The 16,355-nt window shown below is 45.7% G+C and overlaps 1 protein-coding gene across 2 annotated transcripts; it reads left to right on the top strand.

Annotated features, from left to right (window-relative positions):
* The first annotated feature begins 2,394 nt into the window (after positions 1–2,394).
* On the top strand, positions 2,395–9,409 carry LRATD2 (LRAT domain containing 2). 2 transcript variants are annotated; one of them, XM_058810323.1, is made up of 2 exons: positions 2,395–2,616; positions 3,417–9,409. In XM_058810323.1, exon 2 carries the CDS (start codon positions 3,422–3,424, stop codon positions 4,316–4,318), a length of 897 nt encoding a protein of 298 aa, XP_058666306.1. In that variant the 5' UTR covers positions 2,395–2,616; positions 3,417–3,421; the 3' UTR covers positions 4,319–9,409. The 2 variants fall into 2 exon arrangements, with proteins under 2 accessions (XP_058666306.1, XP_058666315.1); XM_058810332.1 differs by lacking the exon at positions 2,395–2,616 and adding an exon at positions 3,063–3,232.
* Positions 9,410–16,355: the final 6,946 nt, after the last annotated feature.

Raw genomic sequence — 16,355 nt, 5'->3', positions numbered from 1 at the left:
AAATAACTGTTACATCTAATTCTCAAAATTAGCTTTAAGTTTAAGGCAACCACAACCAGCACTACAAAGGCCCCTGGATGATAGCAGCTACATAGATGTCCCACAGTCTCCAAGCCAAGAGGTGCAGTCCCCTCTGTATTCATCAATGGACTATATGGCCAAGCAGCTTTGGCTTCCCACAGAGCCCTTCAGCAGGGCAGGTATTTTTGCCTTAAAAGGGGCTATCAAAGTTTCAGGCATACCAAATACCATACAAGCCATATGAAGACCCACCAGAACAGTATTTTTATGTCAGGAACCTGTAGATGTGTTGCTGAATTCAACAATGGATTGAGAGCATATGGATGTGAAATTCAGCTGTGAAAATGTTGGAGGGCTCTTGTAGAGCTGAGGCAGATCTCACACAGATTGAACCCTGCTTCCTTGCAGTCTTTGAAGGGACTCAGATAAGGGAGCTGCTGGAATGAGTCCTCTCCAGAAGCAAAGCTGTGTTTTGTCAGGGGTGGAGCTTTCTCTCCAAAAGGGAATTTACAAAGAAGAAATACTTCTGCAATCTGAACAAGAAAACGACTGGAACCTGGGAGTGACCCCAGAGAGGAATCACACTCACAGTGTGGGCTTCCTATTGACTTCAGTGTATGTGCACGCACAGGTGCTTTTAGGTTTAGAGATGAAGCATGAAGAAGTTTTAGCCACCATAATTTTAGGCACTAGTCAGTGATATATAGCCACTGTAGATTCTTTGTGGATTTTCCACCCAATTCCTTACCTACGTGTGCAGTAAGCCATTATGGATGTGGTTTACAATACAAAAATACTTACCAAAGGCTTCTTAGCCTAGAAAGCAGCAGATTGAACAGACAGTATGGATTCCATGGAGCAGTCATGGCAAGGAAGCTCAAAGAGATCAAAGCAGCAGACAAGGTGCAGAAAATTAAGCACTGAGATGAAATGAAGCAGACAAGAAAAAGAGAAAACATGATAGAGAGCTGCACATCTTTGTGGATGTGCATGAACACACAAGTGACTGCCTGGGCCACACTGAGTTTCCACTCATGCACAGACACATCTTTCCACACACTGCAGAAGAATCAGAAAGAAACTTGGCCCTGAACACAGGGCTGCCAAACATTTTAACGAAGTATAAGTGGTCCAGAGATAGGAAGATACAGTGCTGAGATAAAGCTTCCAATGGAAATAGAAATCACTTCTATGTTCAGTTTAGCTCCTCGTTTTAGGATACTCTCACACATGGCCATCTTTAATTAGCAAAGCAATTTCACAATACCCTGACTATGAAACAAGGCCCTCTTTTGTCCAACAGAAGTTATAGAGAGGAACTGCAGGGGGAAACATGCAGTGCCCAGAAATCACATCTACATTCAATACATTTTGGACATTTGCTCAACTAGCCTTGATCCAACCCTGCCACACGGGGTACATCTAGTTTGGTGGGATGTGAAAGAAACGTGCACAGTTTGAAAACACACTGAGATGCAAACCAAAGTGCATGTGTGTCAGGGCTGGATGTTTGGGAGGTTCATTTCAAAAATGCTCCCATGGACATAGTCACCAGCTGAATCCAAAATATAAAGGTCCTGATCTGGCTGTCTGTCACTGCTAAAATTGCTTGTAATGCCTCACCATCCCAAGCAGTGCTCATCTCCCCAGTCCCAGATGGAGCAATTCTTCTCACGCCAAAGGGCAGGTCTGAAACCACAGAGATGTAGAAACTGATGGAAATCGTATCCTTTGAGCCTGTGGGCAGTGCCCAGGGCCCTGGTAACACAACAATTGTTCCTTCATTTGCCGCTATTTAGTGGATACTCAGAACAGCAGTTGCAGCTGGGCTTACATTTATTCCCTTACAAGACAACAGACTTGTAAGGGAATAAATGAGACAAAATTAAAGACATTACTCCTACATCCCATAAATTTTCTCTGTAGTCTGTTTTAACAGCGTGAATTTACCAGTGTCTGTTAAAACAGTATGAAAAATAAACACACCTAGCCCACTAACTAGGCATTAATGAAAAAGCAAAATATTGTTTTGTGTTCTCCAAAACACAGAAAGCAAAATATTCCCACCAGATCACATAATTCCTTTCCAGGGGAGAAAAAAATCATAATTTTCTATATTGAAAAAGAGACTGAGCTCTCGGAGTCGGAAAGAAAATAAATTAATAAACCTAATTACACACTCCGCGCATGGAGGAATCGAAGGCGTTAAGCCAGCCCAGGAGAACGGGGCGCTTTGATTGTGCTCACTTAACAACTTCCCCGTCACCGTGCGCGGCCCCAGGGCGGCCGCTCCTGGCGCTGCCCCCGAGGCAGCTCCGCGCCTCTGCGCGGCCACCGCGGCTCCGCTTCGCCTCTCGGCGCCGTCCCGGGCAAACTCCGGCTGCGGAGCCTCCCCCCGCACACACCGGCGGGCTGGGCTGCCGTGGCACCGCTCCCTTAAAGGCGCCGCGCCCGGGCGAGTTGGGGCTGAGCGCGCTGCCCGCGCAGAGCTGCGCAGCGGCGGCGCCCACAGCCCGCGCCCGCCCGACCTCCGCCTGCCGCCAGCGCCGGCGGGGAGCAGAGCGCCGGGCATGTAGGAGCGGAGAGAGGGAAAAGGTGCGGAGCGAGGTGAGGGGGAGGAAGCCGGGCGGGTGGGGGGGGGGGGGGGGGGTGGGAAGGAAGGAAGGAAAAAAAAAAAAAAAAAGAAAAGAAAAAAAAAAGAGCTGCCTCTTTAAATGCTGGGGGCTGAGCGCTTGCCGGGGCGTCCGTGGCGGATCCAGCCTCCCTCCCTCCCCTCGGCCGTGCCTCTCCGGCGCTCATGCCCAGCCGCGGAGCCGGCGGCGCGGCGCTCGGGCGCTGCCGCTGCGCGGGGAGCAGCAGCCGCGCCGGGCCGGGGCCATGATCCGGGCGCGCCGCCGCCCCGCCGCCCGCTCGCCCTGAGCCGCTCCCGGCGCCGCCGCCGGCCCCGCGGGGTAAGTTCGCGGCCGCCCGGTGCCGGGGGAGGGCGGGGAAGGCGCACCTGGCCGGCGGCCCGGCGCGGCTCACCTGGCCGGCGGGGGGGTGCGCTCTCTGCCGTGCCCAGCTCGGAGCTCCCCACCTCCCCAGGCGCTCGCAGCCCCTCTCTAACAGGTGGCTCGGTGCCTGCCCCGCTCCCCGGCGGCTCCTGCGCCTCTCTGCTTCTCCTCGCCGCCGCCTAACAGGTGGTGGTGCCGCCGCGCCTTCCTCCGTACAGGTAGGGAAGTCTCGGGTCCCCTTCCCCCCGTCCCCGACGGGCTCCCGCAGCCCCGGGGCGCTGCTGGAGCCTGCGCTGGGCGGGGAGAGCCGGGACGCCTGCGGAGGGGGAGCCGCGCTGTGCCCGCGCTGCTGCTCCGGGAGCGCTCGCCCCTCATGGCCCCGCCGTGTGTCTGTCGTTGCAGCGGGCATGGGGAACCAGGTGGAGAAGCTGACCCATCTCAACTACAAGGAAGTTCCCACAGCCGACCCGACAGGTATGGACAGAGATGAAGGGCCAAGGATCGGGGTCTCCTACATCTTTTCGAATGACGATGATGAGCTGGAGCAGCAGCAGGATTCGGTGCATGACCTGGGCGGTGAGAACCCTGCCCTGCAGCCCTACGATCCCCAGCTGCACGAGGTGGAGTGCTCAGTTTATTACCGGGATGAGTGTATTTACCAGAAGAGCTTTTCAGAGGAGGACACGCAGCTAGAGGAGGGTGATGAAGGAGGTGGGGGGCATCTGAGCACCTACACTCCGGAGAACCTGCTTAATAGGTGTAAGCCAGGTGACCTGGTGGAGTTTGTGTGCCAAGCCCAGTATCCGCACTGGGTGGTTTATGTGGGGGATTTTCAAGTCGTGCACCTCCATCGGCTGGAGGTGGTGAACAGCTTCCTCACCGACGCCAGCCAGGGCAGACGCGGCCGCATTGCCAACCAGCTGTACCGCTACAAACCCCTCAGCCCGGCCGTGGTGGTGCGCAATGCCCTGGAGCAGGTGGGCTGCAAGGATCGGGACTTGAGCTGGAGAAACTCGGAGTGTTTTGCTGCCTGGTGCCGATACGGCAAGCGAGAGTTTAAAATCGGCGGGGAGCTGCGCATAGGCAAGCAGCCCTACCGATTGCAGATCCGGCTGGGGGACAAGCGCAGCCACACGCTGGAGTTTCAGAGCCTGGAGGATCTGATCATGGAGAAGAGGAGAAATGACCAGATTGGTAGAGCTGCTGTGATCCAGGAGCTCTCCAGCCACCTGCAGGCTGCAGAGGAGGAGGAAGAGGAGGATGAAGTCCATCATCATCCAGGTGCTCAGACTGCTGTGGAGTAGCAGCCTCAGCACCACCATTCTGCTTAGCCTGGGTGATGGGGATTAAAACTGAAGGCTGCGAAATTGAGCTGTTATAAGCCCTTTGGGCTGCTTCGGTGCAGCTTCATTCCAATCACATGTGAAAGGAAGGGGGAAAGCTGCTTAAGTGTCTGTGCTTTAGTGCTTAACTCCTTCAGTGCTTGATGACAAAACCCCTGACTTAATATTTGTAGAGGATAAAACTCAGGGCAATTCTACCCCTCTCCTCTCTCTTTCCCTTCCTCTCTGCCATATTCGCCCATAGCCTTTTCCTCAACCATCTGCCAGTAGGCCTGACCCTACAAGATGCTAAATGCCTTTGACATCTACTTATCAGCAGAAGTTAATAGTTTTTAATGCCATTAAGAAGTAGCCAACAACTTCCAGGACATGACCGTGTAGCTCTGAACATGAGGATATTGTTTTCCCTTCTCTGCTACTGTTTCTCTTCAGCTGTGGCTTCTGTTGGTATTGCAAGGAGCTGCTCCTCGCCTGGTTCAAGGCTTTGTGGGTTTGGGAACCAATTCCCCAGAAGGTCTAAGGCAGAAATCTCCACTGATTTTGATGAAATGGGTTTGAGGTGCCTGGGCCTTCTTAATTGATAGGATGTCGCAGGTGGGCTGGGAGACCTTCTCCTTTACCATCAGCATGTGGCTTTGGGGACAGAAGATGAATTTGTTGCCAGCAGGTCCCAGGGAAGGAAGTTTGCCACCCTAGCTGTACTCTGCACACTGGTGTGTGTTGGGACTCCTACAGGCAGATGCTGAGTTGTGTCAGGGCTCATTGCAGGCTGCCTTGACCTCTCCTAAAGCAAGAGGCAGAGCTCCTGACCATGTCTGTAATACACACAGAGGCAGTAGAGGCAGGTTGCTTATGTGTAAGAGTATGTCTAGAGTAAGCTGTCCCTCAAGAGGGTGACCTCTTGGCTGGGTGCTTCTGGCTGTGAGGGTGCCACAGGTTCTGCACCACAGTGAACAAAGCTGTGATGGAAGGGAGCACAGGCTGGAAGACATTACAGGGCTTAGGTGTTCCAGAGCAGTTTCCTCTTCAATAGGGATTTTGTTTCTTTTTTTGCTAATTTCTATGGTATGCAGCTAAGCTATAGCATTAGAGGAGAGGACATGCCTCCAAAGTTGTGCAAGTCCCTCAGGAAGGGGGAGTGCAGTGCTGCCTGCCCTGAATAATCCCTGAACTTTTATTCAGTTGTTGAACAGATCTCCCACACAGGCACCACTGTCAGATCTTTGTCCCGGGATCTGGGGTGTATGAACAAGCACTGATTTGGAGGCAGTTTCTAATTCAAAATTCCTTCCCTTTAAAACCCAATATGATGATGTGAACTTGAAGATAAGCTTGAGTTCATTTAAGTAATGGAAACTAACAGTGTGATGTAAACTTGAAGCATAATTAATATGGTCTTCCCCGAAGCTGTTTACAGTTCTACCACAAATAGCAAAGTACTCCATGTCCTTTCCACCTCTGTGACAGGAGCAGAGTTTGTTGTTCAAGAATAGGTAGACACAAGCTTTTGATCAGTTAAGACTGTATGAAGCAACTTTGCCAATTTGAGCCAAGTGGGTTGTGGTCTCATGTTTTCTGCCTAAAATAGAGAAGCTAGGATTTGGCCTGTGAAACACAAATCAAGGGGAGAGTTTAATACCAAGCTCCCTTAGAATGCTATAGCTCAGGTGCCTACACAAAGTGTGGTTTTTTTCACCAATATGCAATTGAGTTATTCTCAGGTTACTGTGGTTGTCAAGCAGATGTCTAACCTTGTTTGAAAGCATATCTACCCATATCTGATTGTGACAGGGTTAATATGTGAATGTCTGCACACAGGTTTTATACAACTACTAGTAACTACTGAAAGCTGAAATGATCACTGAGACAGTCTGAAAAAGAGTGAAGGAGAGTCTCTCTGTTGTACTTCTGACTGATATGAGACAACAGATTATCTAGACCATGAGCAAATGTCTAGCTGTGGTTTCTTTCATACTGAAACCTTGTACATAACAAAGTTTATTTCACTGTGTAATATAGCTGTGTAAAATAATATTTTCCTAGAGATATTTTTGGAAGTTTAAAAAAAACCCTTCATAACCTTGCATTTGAAAGTAAATTGTTATGCACGTTATTTTCCAGTTCTCTGAATGGGTTTATTTTTCATTCATGATCTAAAGTATATTCTAGGTCATAAAATATTGAAACTGCTATAAATGTCAAATATTATGTATCTACAGGATACTAAACAGTAAACTAGTTGTGAAAATATTTTTCCTTTGTGTCTGAAACATCAGAACTATGACACTTAGCCATTTCTCTCCTTCTGAGATATCCTGAATAGTCTGCCTTTGTTTTCTGTTCTTTTTTCCCCCACTTTTTTTCTTTTTTGTTTTGTTTTTTTGGGTGTTTTTCTTTTGTTTGTTTTAATTAAAAAAGGACCAAATCTGCTTGGGAATGGAGAGCAAAGCTTCTTTGACCAATTGAAATCTTATCTTGTGCTGGTCTTGGTGCTTCTCTGTACCGGTCATGCCTTTTGGGATAAATTCCCCCACAGGCACAAGGCCTTAGCAAAGAATTCCAGAGCTTGCAGTGCTTTGATAGGATAGAGAGTGAAGGAGGAGCTTGCTTCACAGCAGAGTTTGGCTGCATTCTGCTATGTTATAAAACCTCTGTGCTCCTCTGGCATACAGGTGTTTGATATTTGGAATCATAAAGTTTCCCTGCAAGCTATGTTTGGGAATTTATTGTCCCCTGACATTCCATTATGTGTAAAAAGTAAAAGAGGGTGGAAAGCTTGGCATTTTTTAAAATTTTGTCTAAGAGGCTACCTACATACAGGGATTTCTTATTCCAGCAGATAAAGATGCAACTGTTGAATCTTTAACAGGCAGGTCCTTTTCCCCTACTTGTTGGTTAGGCAGTGTTATTTAATAGGTGCTACTAAACACCACTGCACACATTTCTAAGCAGTCTGCTTTTAAAGCCATGGACCTGTAATGACCTGGATGTGAGAACAGAAATTGCTGTAGGAGCACAGCTCAACTACTTGGTTTCTTGTCTTTGCTGTTCTTTGCTCAGTTACTCTCTGCAGAGTAAGCTGGGATTTCTGGAGCTTGATTTAAAAAAAACAAAAGGTCTCCCAGGAAAACTGACTCTTTTGTGTATATGTCTACTTCAGGACTTTTACATGGATCACAAAAGAGAGGGGAAGGGAATAGATAAAGTGCTTTAACATAGAGAAATGCAGGTGTGCTCCTTCTGCAGAGCTTGTGCTTCCTCACAGGTCTTAAGTCTAGATTGAGTTTAAAGTTTTGAGTAGACCTACCTACTTGAGGCCCCTTGAGAATCAGTAAGCCTATTCTTGTGCTTGAAATTAAGTGTATATTTGCATTTCTTTATTAATGAGGGTCTGGAATTTCAATATGATGTCTCTGATGGGGGTGTGGAGCTTCTGAGGTTGCATAATCAACAGGGGAGAATAAGTAGTGCAATGAAAGCTGTTTCTCAAAGGGCCTCTTGTCCAAACAGAGCTTGTGGAACCCAGCCCAAACTTTGGCCTCAGTTTCCCTCTGGAAATGCAGGAGCTGCACTGATTTGGTGAGAGGTGTGTTACACAGCAGTTGTAAGCTAAGCTGGTGATCTGCTGCAGATTCCTCCAGTATCTTTGTCTTGTCGTGCTTAAGCTTTCCCTTGCATTTTAACATTTAAAGTTAATACAATTTGTTTTAAAAGCCCTTTGATGGTGCTAGCATTAATCTATATGAATTTACTCATTTGGGCATCTCTACTCTTGTGAATATCAATATGCACATGTGTAGGCTGGCAAGGCTGAGCCCCAGATGTGCAAATGCAGCTCCAGCTAGGAAATGTAGATGAGCAGTCTTATTTCCCTGGAGTATTGGTGTGTTTGATGCAAATAATGCCTTGGAAAAGGCGTTGTAGTAAAACCTACAATTATCCGTTGATTGAGTAATTTTAAAAACACAATTTAGACATTCACCTTCCGTGGCAGTGAACAAAGACATAAACTGAAGACTATTTTGTTATCCCTGATTCTGTGTGAATGCAAGGTATTGATTACAGCAACTCTAGAACTCCTCTGGCCAATGTGGTAGGCAGCTGCCAAGTAGGCAGGGAAAATTCCCAAAAGCTGCTTCAAAATCTGTATTTTCTTACTTTGAAAAATACATTCTTCAGACTGAAGGACCCTAAACTATGGAAGTAAACTTTAAACTGTTTTGTATAAATGAAACCATAGGCAAACTCCTTTTGTTCATTTGATTTCACTATTCCATTCAGTACTATAATAGGTGATATTGTGTGATTAATCTGTTTCATATTTTGAATGTAATGGTGGTTTTCTTTTTCTCTTTTCCTTTGGTTAAGTTTTACCAAAGGTCTGTCCTTGGGTATGTGAAGTGTGTTGTTGGGTGGTTTCCCACTTGTGCTTTTCTGACAATTAACAGCACCAACCATAAAGCTAACAGCCATGTAGGAACAAGTATTTTTGAAAGCAAAATTTTAATTTTGTATAAGAGATCAGAGACTAGTAACTAAGTAGAGGTAGGAAATATGATGTTTCCCACCACAGTTTCTATTTGTAAGAAATCTACAATTAATTGAGTATGCTTGACTGCTCTTAAAAATCAGTGTGCAGTGATAAGGCGAGGAGTATTATATCATGGGCTTAGACTTTCAGATTAGGCTTTTTCTTTAACTGTGAATAGGAAGAAATGAGGGTGATTTTGAACACCAGTGGTTTAGATGGTTTAAATTCCTTTGCATTAATACTGGATTAGAATCTTTCTTTAAGCGCACACTTGAAATTCCTAACATTGTAACACTTCGTGAAATCATCCACAATAAGAAGTGTAATCACAAATATGATTTTTTTCCCACCATGAGCATTTTCTGTAAGCTGTCTTTTGTCAGTAAATGTTGAATTGTTAGTGCAAATATCTTCTTTTCCTGAGAAAGAAGTACACATCATTGATTGTACCATTTCCTTCAAAATGAAGGGCATTTCATAGTAACTCAAAAGAAATAAAAGATTTATAGTGTCTTTTACAACCTTTCTTTCTTTTGTTTTTTTGAATAGCATGTTTTTCTCCCACTTTCGGAAAAAAGTTGTAATTTCCCATGATGGACGCATCAGACACAAAACAATATTTTCACTGCCTTCACACATCAGATCAAAATCTAACTCTTTGGTTGTATTCTTGCTTCAAAGAAAGAGGAAGAATAATCTCTATAAAAAGCCAGACCATCAGATGCTTAATAGATGATAGCTGTATTAAATCCAATGAGGATCTGGCCCATAATTTAATTTTTAAGTGGAAAATTAATTCAGCAGCAGATCATATAGTATTAGCTGGCAGCAGGGCTTGTCTTTTCTGCCAGCTACTGCTAAAGGAACAGATGTAGTGTCTGCTAGAGGGAGAAACGAGAGAACAGAACTCACAGGGAGTTTTTGGGGAAATCTGTACAACTGTTCAGTTTGTGTGTTTGGTCTCATGGCAGATCCATGGCTGGTGTGAGATCATCGTTCTACCCACACCAGCCTAAGGGACATTGCTTAATCAAGGTGACAAGGGCTGTGTGTTGTGGGAAATATTACACCCATGGGGTAACCATTAATCAGTTAAATCCTTCTGCTGGATGCATTCACAATGGCAAAACAGGGATACAACCAACAAGCTGTACTTGTCCTCAAGGTCCTGACCACAAGGAGCTATTTGAGTCTCACACAAAAGGACTGGCAAGGATTCTTTGAGTGAAACTATCCTGAGGAAATCTAGCTGTAACAAGATGAGACTTCTGCTGGAAGTATCAGTGGAGATTTAGCTCTTCTGTGGGTGGCAGCTGTCCGTGACAGCTGTCTTATAGGTGTGAGAAAGTGAGACAAATTTTTATATCAGACACAGCAGCTTTCAAGGCTCAAGGCTGCAGGTGTGAATCTACCATAACATCGAATTTGTAGCTCTGGTATGGACTTAGGTGACTTTGAACAGGATCTATGAGGCACCCAGCTGTGCTCTGTGTTACTGCAAGAGTGCCTGAATTTTCAGGTGTCTGATACTAGATTTGAAAACATGAAGAATCAAAAATGTGATTTGGGTGCCTGGATCAATATGTGAAAATCCCTGCTCAGTTATCACTTAGCACTGGAGGCCACTGAATTCTGAAGCTTCATAGTTTGACCTGGGTTTTGTGTGTGTGTGTTTATTTAATCACCATAGTGTTTTCTTGATGCTCTGGGCCTTTTTTTTTTTTTTCCTGAAATTTCACCAGGTACATAAAGCAAAGCAGTGCATGTATTCTCTCACAGCCTGTGCCCATAGAGAGGAAGATTCTGCTGGCTGGATCTCCCTCCCAGTGGCTGCTTCCAGAATGTCTGTGACATCAGATACCAAAAAGAAGCATGTTGAAGAGGACATTTGCATTGCCCTTTTATGTCAGAATGCACCTGAGCTAGAAATAGGGTAATTTAAAATGCAAGTATTGGGGCATGGATTATGTCAAGGTTTCTGCACTCCTGGTTGGTTTCTCTGAGCACTGGACTTATACAGAGAGTTTTTCTCTTCAGTGCACTATGGATCATTTCCAGTACAATACCTTTGAAGGTTCACCCCACAGAATCTGGGAGTGATGGGAAGATTGAATCCCCAGGCAGAAAAGGAAATCAGTTTTCAGCCTTCATCTGTCCTGAAATTCTGCTCAGGTCTCTAGGATACTGTATAAAATCCTACTGCCCACCACTAACGTTGCCATTGTCATTGTAAAGGAAGATGCCCAAGTTTCAATTTGGGAGTGGCTGCCTTGTGCTTTTTTCCAAAGAGCTCTGCACTGTGGCAGGAGGCAGTGCTTGTAGCCAAAGGCAAGGTGCCCAAGGGCTAGAGGGGAAAGGAAGGGAAGAGGGAACAGCAGACTTGCATAGTCATGGCAAATCCATAGTGGTGGAAGAGACCTCTGGAGATCCTGTAATCTCCCATTTGCTCAAAACACATGCAACTGGAGCAGGTTCCTCAAGGCTGAATCCAGTTCTATTGTTCATAACTCCAATTATGGAGGCTGAGGATTTCTTAATGCAGCATTTAATCACTTATGTGGTGAAGGTTTTTGTATTTGAGTTTTGCCAAGGACCCCTTGATCATCCATGACACCTCTGCTTGGCCTCTTGCACACAGGAATGGACCATTCTCTGCTTTCCAATGCAATAAGCAGAGACTGCCTGTGCCTCCTTCAGCTGGAGGGTCAGGCTCCCCTGTATCCAGGAGAACATCCAGCCAGCCTCCTCTCCATCATCTGTGTAGCTCCAAAGCTCCTGCTGCAGCTCCTTCCCTTGGTCACAGAGGTGCTCCATCAGCACAGACCTGGAGGAAAGGAGCCCCAGGAGCACCCTGCAGCCTGAGATTGCACAGCTGGGTCCTCCCTGGGGTAAAGGCCCCAACTCTCCAGTTGCTCTCTCACTTTTACTGAGCAAGAGAAGATGGAAAAACTCATGGGTCGGGATTAGGGCAGGGACATCAGTGACCCATGACTGTCACAGGCAAGCCAGACACATAATGGGGAAAATTACATATATTGTCAATTAAAATAGATTTGAATGGTGAGAAAGAGAGAAGGAAAGAATGAAATGAAATCAAACCTTTCCTCCTTTTCTCCTATGACACCAAGGGGTGTAGGGGTGGAGATGGGCTGTGGTGAGTCTCTGCCAGCCTCTCCTGGCTGCTCCCCCTTCCTTCCCCTTCTCCCTGTGCTGGCACAGGGTGTTCCCTGGGCTACAGGAGTGTCTGTGCTCCAGCTGAGGTGCTGCCTGAGGGGGATCTCTGCTCTGGGCCTGCAGCCCCTTCTGCACTCCTCCTCCTCCAGGCCTTCTCTTTGGGGTCCCTCTGGAGCTGCTCCCTCCTTGGATGCCAGTGGCACATCGCCACCATTGCTGAGCATCTCTGTTGCTCTCAATGGAGTTCCTCGCCCTTCTGGGCAAGTGAAAGCCCCTGTCAGCCAAAACACACTGCTGGCTGTGTGCCAGGGCCAGCCATCACCTCTCTCCCAAACACTGGATCCAAAGTCCAGTGGAAATTAAGAACTCGAAGCAGCCCATGGTCAGGAAGATTTGGCAGAGCTTGTTCGAAGTGTCTGGAGCTTGCCAGAAACCTAAATGCTCAGTGAGGCTTATTTGTCTCACCCCAGGTCACTGAGAATTGTGGTCAGTCCCTATGTTGAAACCAGAATTTGTTGATTGCATTTAGTCCGTCAGCAGAAATTAACTGGGACTATTAAGAATTGAGCAGCATATAAAATCTATGCTCTCTAATTTTTTTCTTTCTCCTGAGCTTCTTCTGACCTGTCCTATTCAGAAGAATCATTGTGGGACAAGCCCTGTTCTTTGTACAGTAGTTAGTGTGACGAAGTCTCCGGGTGTTTACAAAGTATTCATTAACTCAATAACCAGAGGGCGGAGGAAATGAAATGAGCATGTTCTGGACCATGAAATAGATGACTCACATCCATGGAAAAGCTTTAATTGAGCAAAACAGGTACACAAGTGTACCTGGCTCACCACAGAAATTGTACAGGGGAAGATGAGCCTTGAGAGAGAGAAGGATGGAGGCACCCTGACAGCACTCAGAGAGATGTGTGCAGAGCTTATGTAAGTCCTGTCTGTGGAAAACAGGTCTCTGCACACAACCCATCCAGCTCCCAGAGAAGGCAGCTGGCAGCACTCTCCTTTACAAAGATTTCATTAGAGCTGTTGCTCCTGTCCAGTGGGGAAAAGGTGCTCTGCTGGGAAGCTCAGCACTGCACACAGTGAGGAACACATCCCTGATGCCCAAAGGTGTTACTCCTTTCATGCTGTTGTTTTGTCTTTGTGTTTTCTATGCTTTTGTTCCTCAGCTTCTCAAGAGAGCAGTGCACCCTTGAAAGGGATGTGCAGAGGAGGGAAATATTCAGCACTGGGGCAGACTGGTGTGCACACTTAGCCTTGTGTTCTCTGCTACAACCTGTCTCCTGGAGCTGGCTCCACAGCTCTCACTGCAAACTGAAGAAATGAGATACCCACACCATGCTTACAGGTAAATGGGCAGCTCACTCAGACATGTTTTCCTGGAAAGTGATTCCAAACCTCTGCTCTGCCCAATCCAGAGCATGGCCTTGGACATTAAACTTGAGCAAATGCTCTAACCAGTGCTTAGGGCCAGACCCATTTGCATTCTCTCGGTCATATCAAAGCAGAATAGCTTTGATACCAGCAGGAAACAAGAAACCTCATGGAAGGCTTGCAGTTACAGAGAAGTAACTCTGGAGAAGTGGGATCCCAAGGCTTCAGTTGTTTCAGCAATTCAGGATGGCAGGTCTCATCTCTTCCGTGTGATAAACACAGCAGCACAGCACCAAGCAAGCAAAAGAGACAAATCCCATGGTGGACTGTTCAGTGTCAGGCTCAAAGGGTCTCTGTAGTATCTGCTTGCAGTATGTTTTCAGGAGGCAGGAGAGCACACAGCTCATGGGCATGCACACAGACATGCAAGATGTTTGGAGGTGTTGGGCCAGATCTTCTCAGCCAAGGAAGTCAAGGATTCCACATTAAATATCAGTGGACAAAAAATTGTAGATTTTACTACTATTATAACAAATTACAGATATGATTGAAAGACACATCCAACTATCAAAAGCAGTTTCTGATTACACCCAAGGATAAAATAATTTATTTTTTCCACACACAGCTCTCATTTGCCCACCTTAAATAGGCCTTGACAGAGGTTTAGGGCTGTTTACAGCCCCAGCATGTCCAGATGCATCTCAGATCCCTAAGTCTAATGAGTTCCCGTCACATGGATTAATTATACAACAAAGCACAGGAAAGAATGCTGTTAAATCTTAAATTAAGTTATTAAAATATTACTTCAGAAATTCAACAGCAGCTTGTAGCCTGTGGGAAGTGAGTCTTCAGGGAAAAACACCATTTGCAGGTGAGGTGGCACTTGGAGCACCTTATAATATTCATGGGGAGGAGGTGCTGACCCCTGCAGAGAAGCTGCAATTATAATGAGTCTTTTATCCAGTTATACCAATACATTTGTGGTGGAAGCTGAGGTACTACATAAGATGCTAGCAGGATATAAATAATGAGGTGGTACATGGCTATGTGTTGGACCTGAGCCACTAAAGCAAGATAATGGCAAAGGCACAAGCTTAACTCACACTGCGTTATTCCTGTGGGAAAGGGGGTGGGAGGATAAAGCCACATGGAAAGCTGATTCCTCAACTTGCAGTGAGTAACATAACTCCACAGCCCTGCTTGTCTTTGTTCAGAGCTGGAACAAGCAGAGCTGCATTATTGCAGAGGTCTAGCCCTAGGTGTGAGGCAGGATTCCAGCTGAATGTGCTCTCAAAGTCTAAACATACTAAGGCCATTTCTGGCTTCACATAACTAAACTCATGCTGGGAAAGGGAAGAAGCTGCTGAATGCCTGAGCCTAGATTCATCAAAGAATGAATTAATCAATGTCCCACTGAAAAGGATTTGAACTTATGCATGACTGCTGTGATAGTCTGAGACTGTCAGAGTATACATTATTTTATGGTGATTTCTTGTTACTATGCAATGCATAACTCATATTTCTAATTAACATTTTAATACAACACAGCTTGTGTGTGTCACATGGTACAAAGTTGGGGTTTTAGAAAAAGAGCAGTGATTTTTAAAACCACCAGCACCAACGCTTTTCAACGTGATTGCGCTCTGCTCTTACCCTCCGCTGCAAAACCTGTGGCAAGAATTCCTAACAGGAACATCAGTCAATTGTACAGCAGTGTGTGTTGTGATGGGTTTGCTCAAATATCTTTCACTGAGATAAAAGAGTTTCAAAGAAAAATGACACTATTGTGAATTTTCCCTACTCTATACAGCCAGATTTACAGGTTGTTGAATTTTTTTACTGCTTTGATTAAAGGACAAAGAGTTAAGTAAACTTCTCTGCCGATTTTAATGGAGAAAATTAGTTCCTAGTAATCACATTCCTTTTAGAAGTACATTACACTGTTAACTGGCCTGGTCTCCCACAAGCTATACATAAAGCCCAGCAAAATGAAAAAGAAGTTTTTCCATTGAGACATGATCAAGGATGTATTGTGGGTAACTGTGATCACTGGTGAACTGCAGCAGAGAAAAGAGTGATTTTTTTTTTTTGTAAATGAGATGGCAGCTAATGCCTTATAACTACTCTGAGCAATATTGCATGGCATTCCCCTTGAGAAAATTGAGTACATGAGAGCACTGAGCTCCTTGCTAACTGAAAGGCTGAGGTTTTTTGAAGTCTCTGGCGAGTCTGTCAGCTCCTACCTGACCGTGGTAAAAAGGGACATCCCTTCACAGCCCGTGTTAGAAACCAGATATTCCATGCAGTCACATTCACAGAGCATAGCTGTGACTGGCATAATGACTGCACCATACTTATTGTTCCAATTGTCCCATAATGTGCCATAATGAAGAGTGAAGAGCTGGAGCTGGGAGGCTGCTCTGGTCACCTCTTTTTAGACATCTGCTTAGAAAGGGAAAGTATTCTTTTATTTCCCATCCAAAGTGTTCCCAGATACCAAAATAAATAAATCCTCTGTTCTCTGTTCAATTATGGCTTTTCCTAGATTCATAGCTAATTGTTCTGACCAACAGTTTTCCTCAGGAAATTGTTATTAGGTCTCCCTTACCCTGTTTTTTCAGTCACTTCCTCTCCTCTATGTTGATGGCTTCTCCAGCTTGAAAAGGTCTATCCACACTCTTTGCTTTAGTTCAGCAGCTTCCACTTCTCTCAGATCTGCAGCAGGGTTAACTCACCACTCAGTAGCTCTGACAGAGCTATTGGAACAGATGTATTGTTGTGGGAATAAAGGCATTATAAAAAGAATAATTCTTCAAATAATACAGATATTATCACAATGTCTCGCTCTATGCGCCTTTAACAATTTCCACATGTAGACTGAGAACAATTTTCTTGCTCTTCTCTCTGTTTTTT

Source organism: Ammospiza caudacuta, chromosome 1 (assembly GCF_027887145.1).
Source record: "Ammospiza caudacuta isolate bAmmCau1 chromosome 1, bAmmCau1.pri, whole genome shotgun sequence".
Taxonomy (NCBI): domain Eukaryota; kingdom Metazoa; phylum Chordata; class Aves; order Passeriformes; family Passerellidae; genus Ammospiza; species Ammospiza caudacuta.
Note: the sequence above shows the minus strand (reverse complement) of the source record. Positions and strands in the feature narration are given on the sequence as shown.

Coding starts and splice junctions, on each gene's coding strand:
- LRATD2 (XM_058810323.1), top strand. CDS start 3,422: ATGGGGAACCAGGTGGAGAAGCTGACCCATCTCAACTACAAGGAAGTT.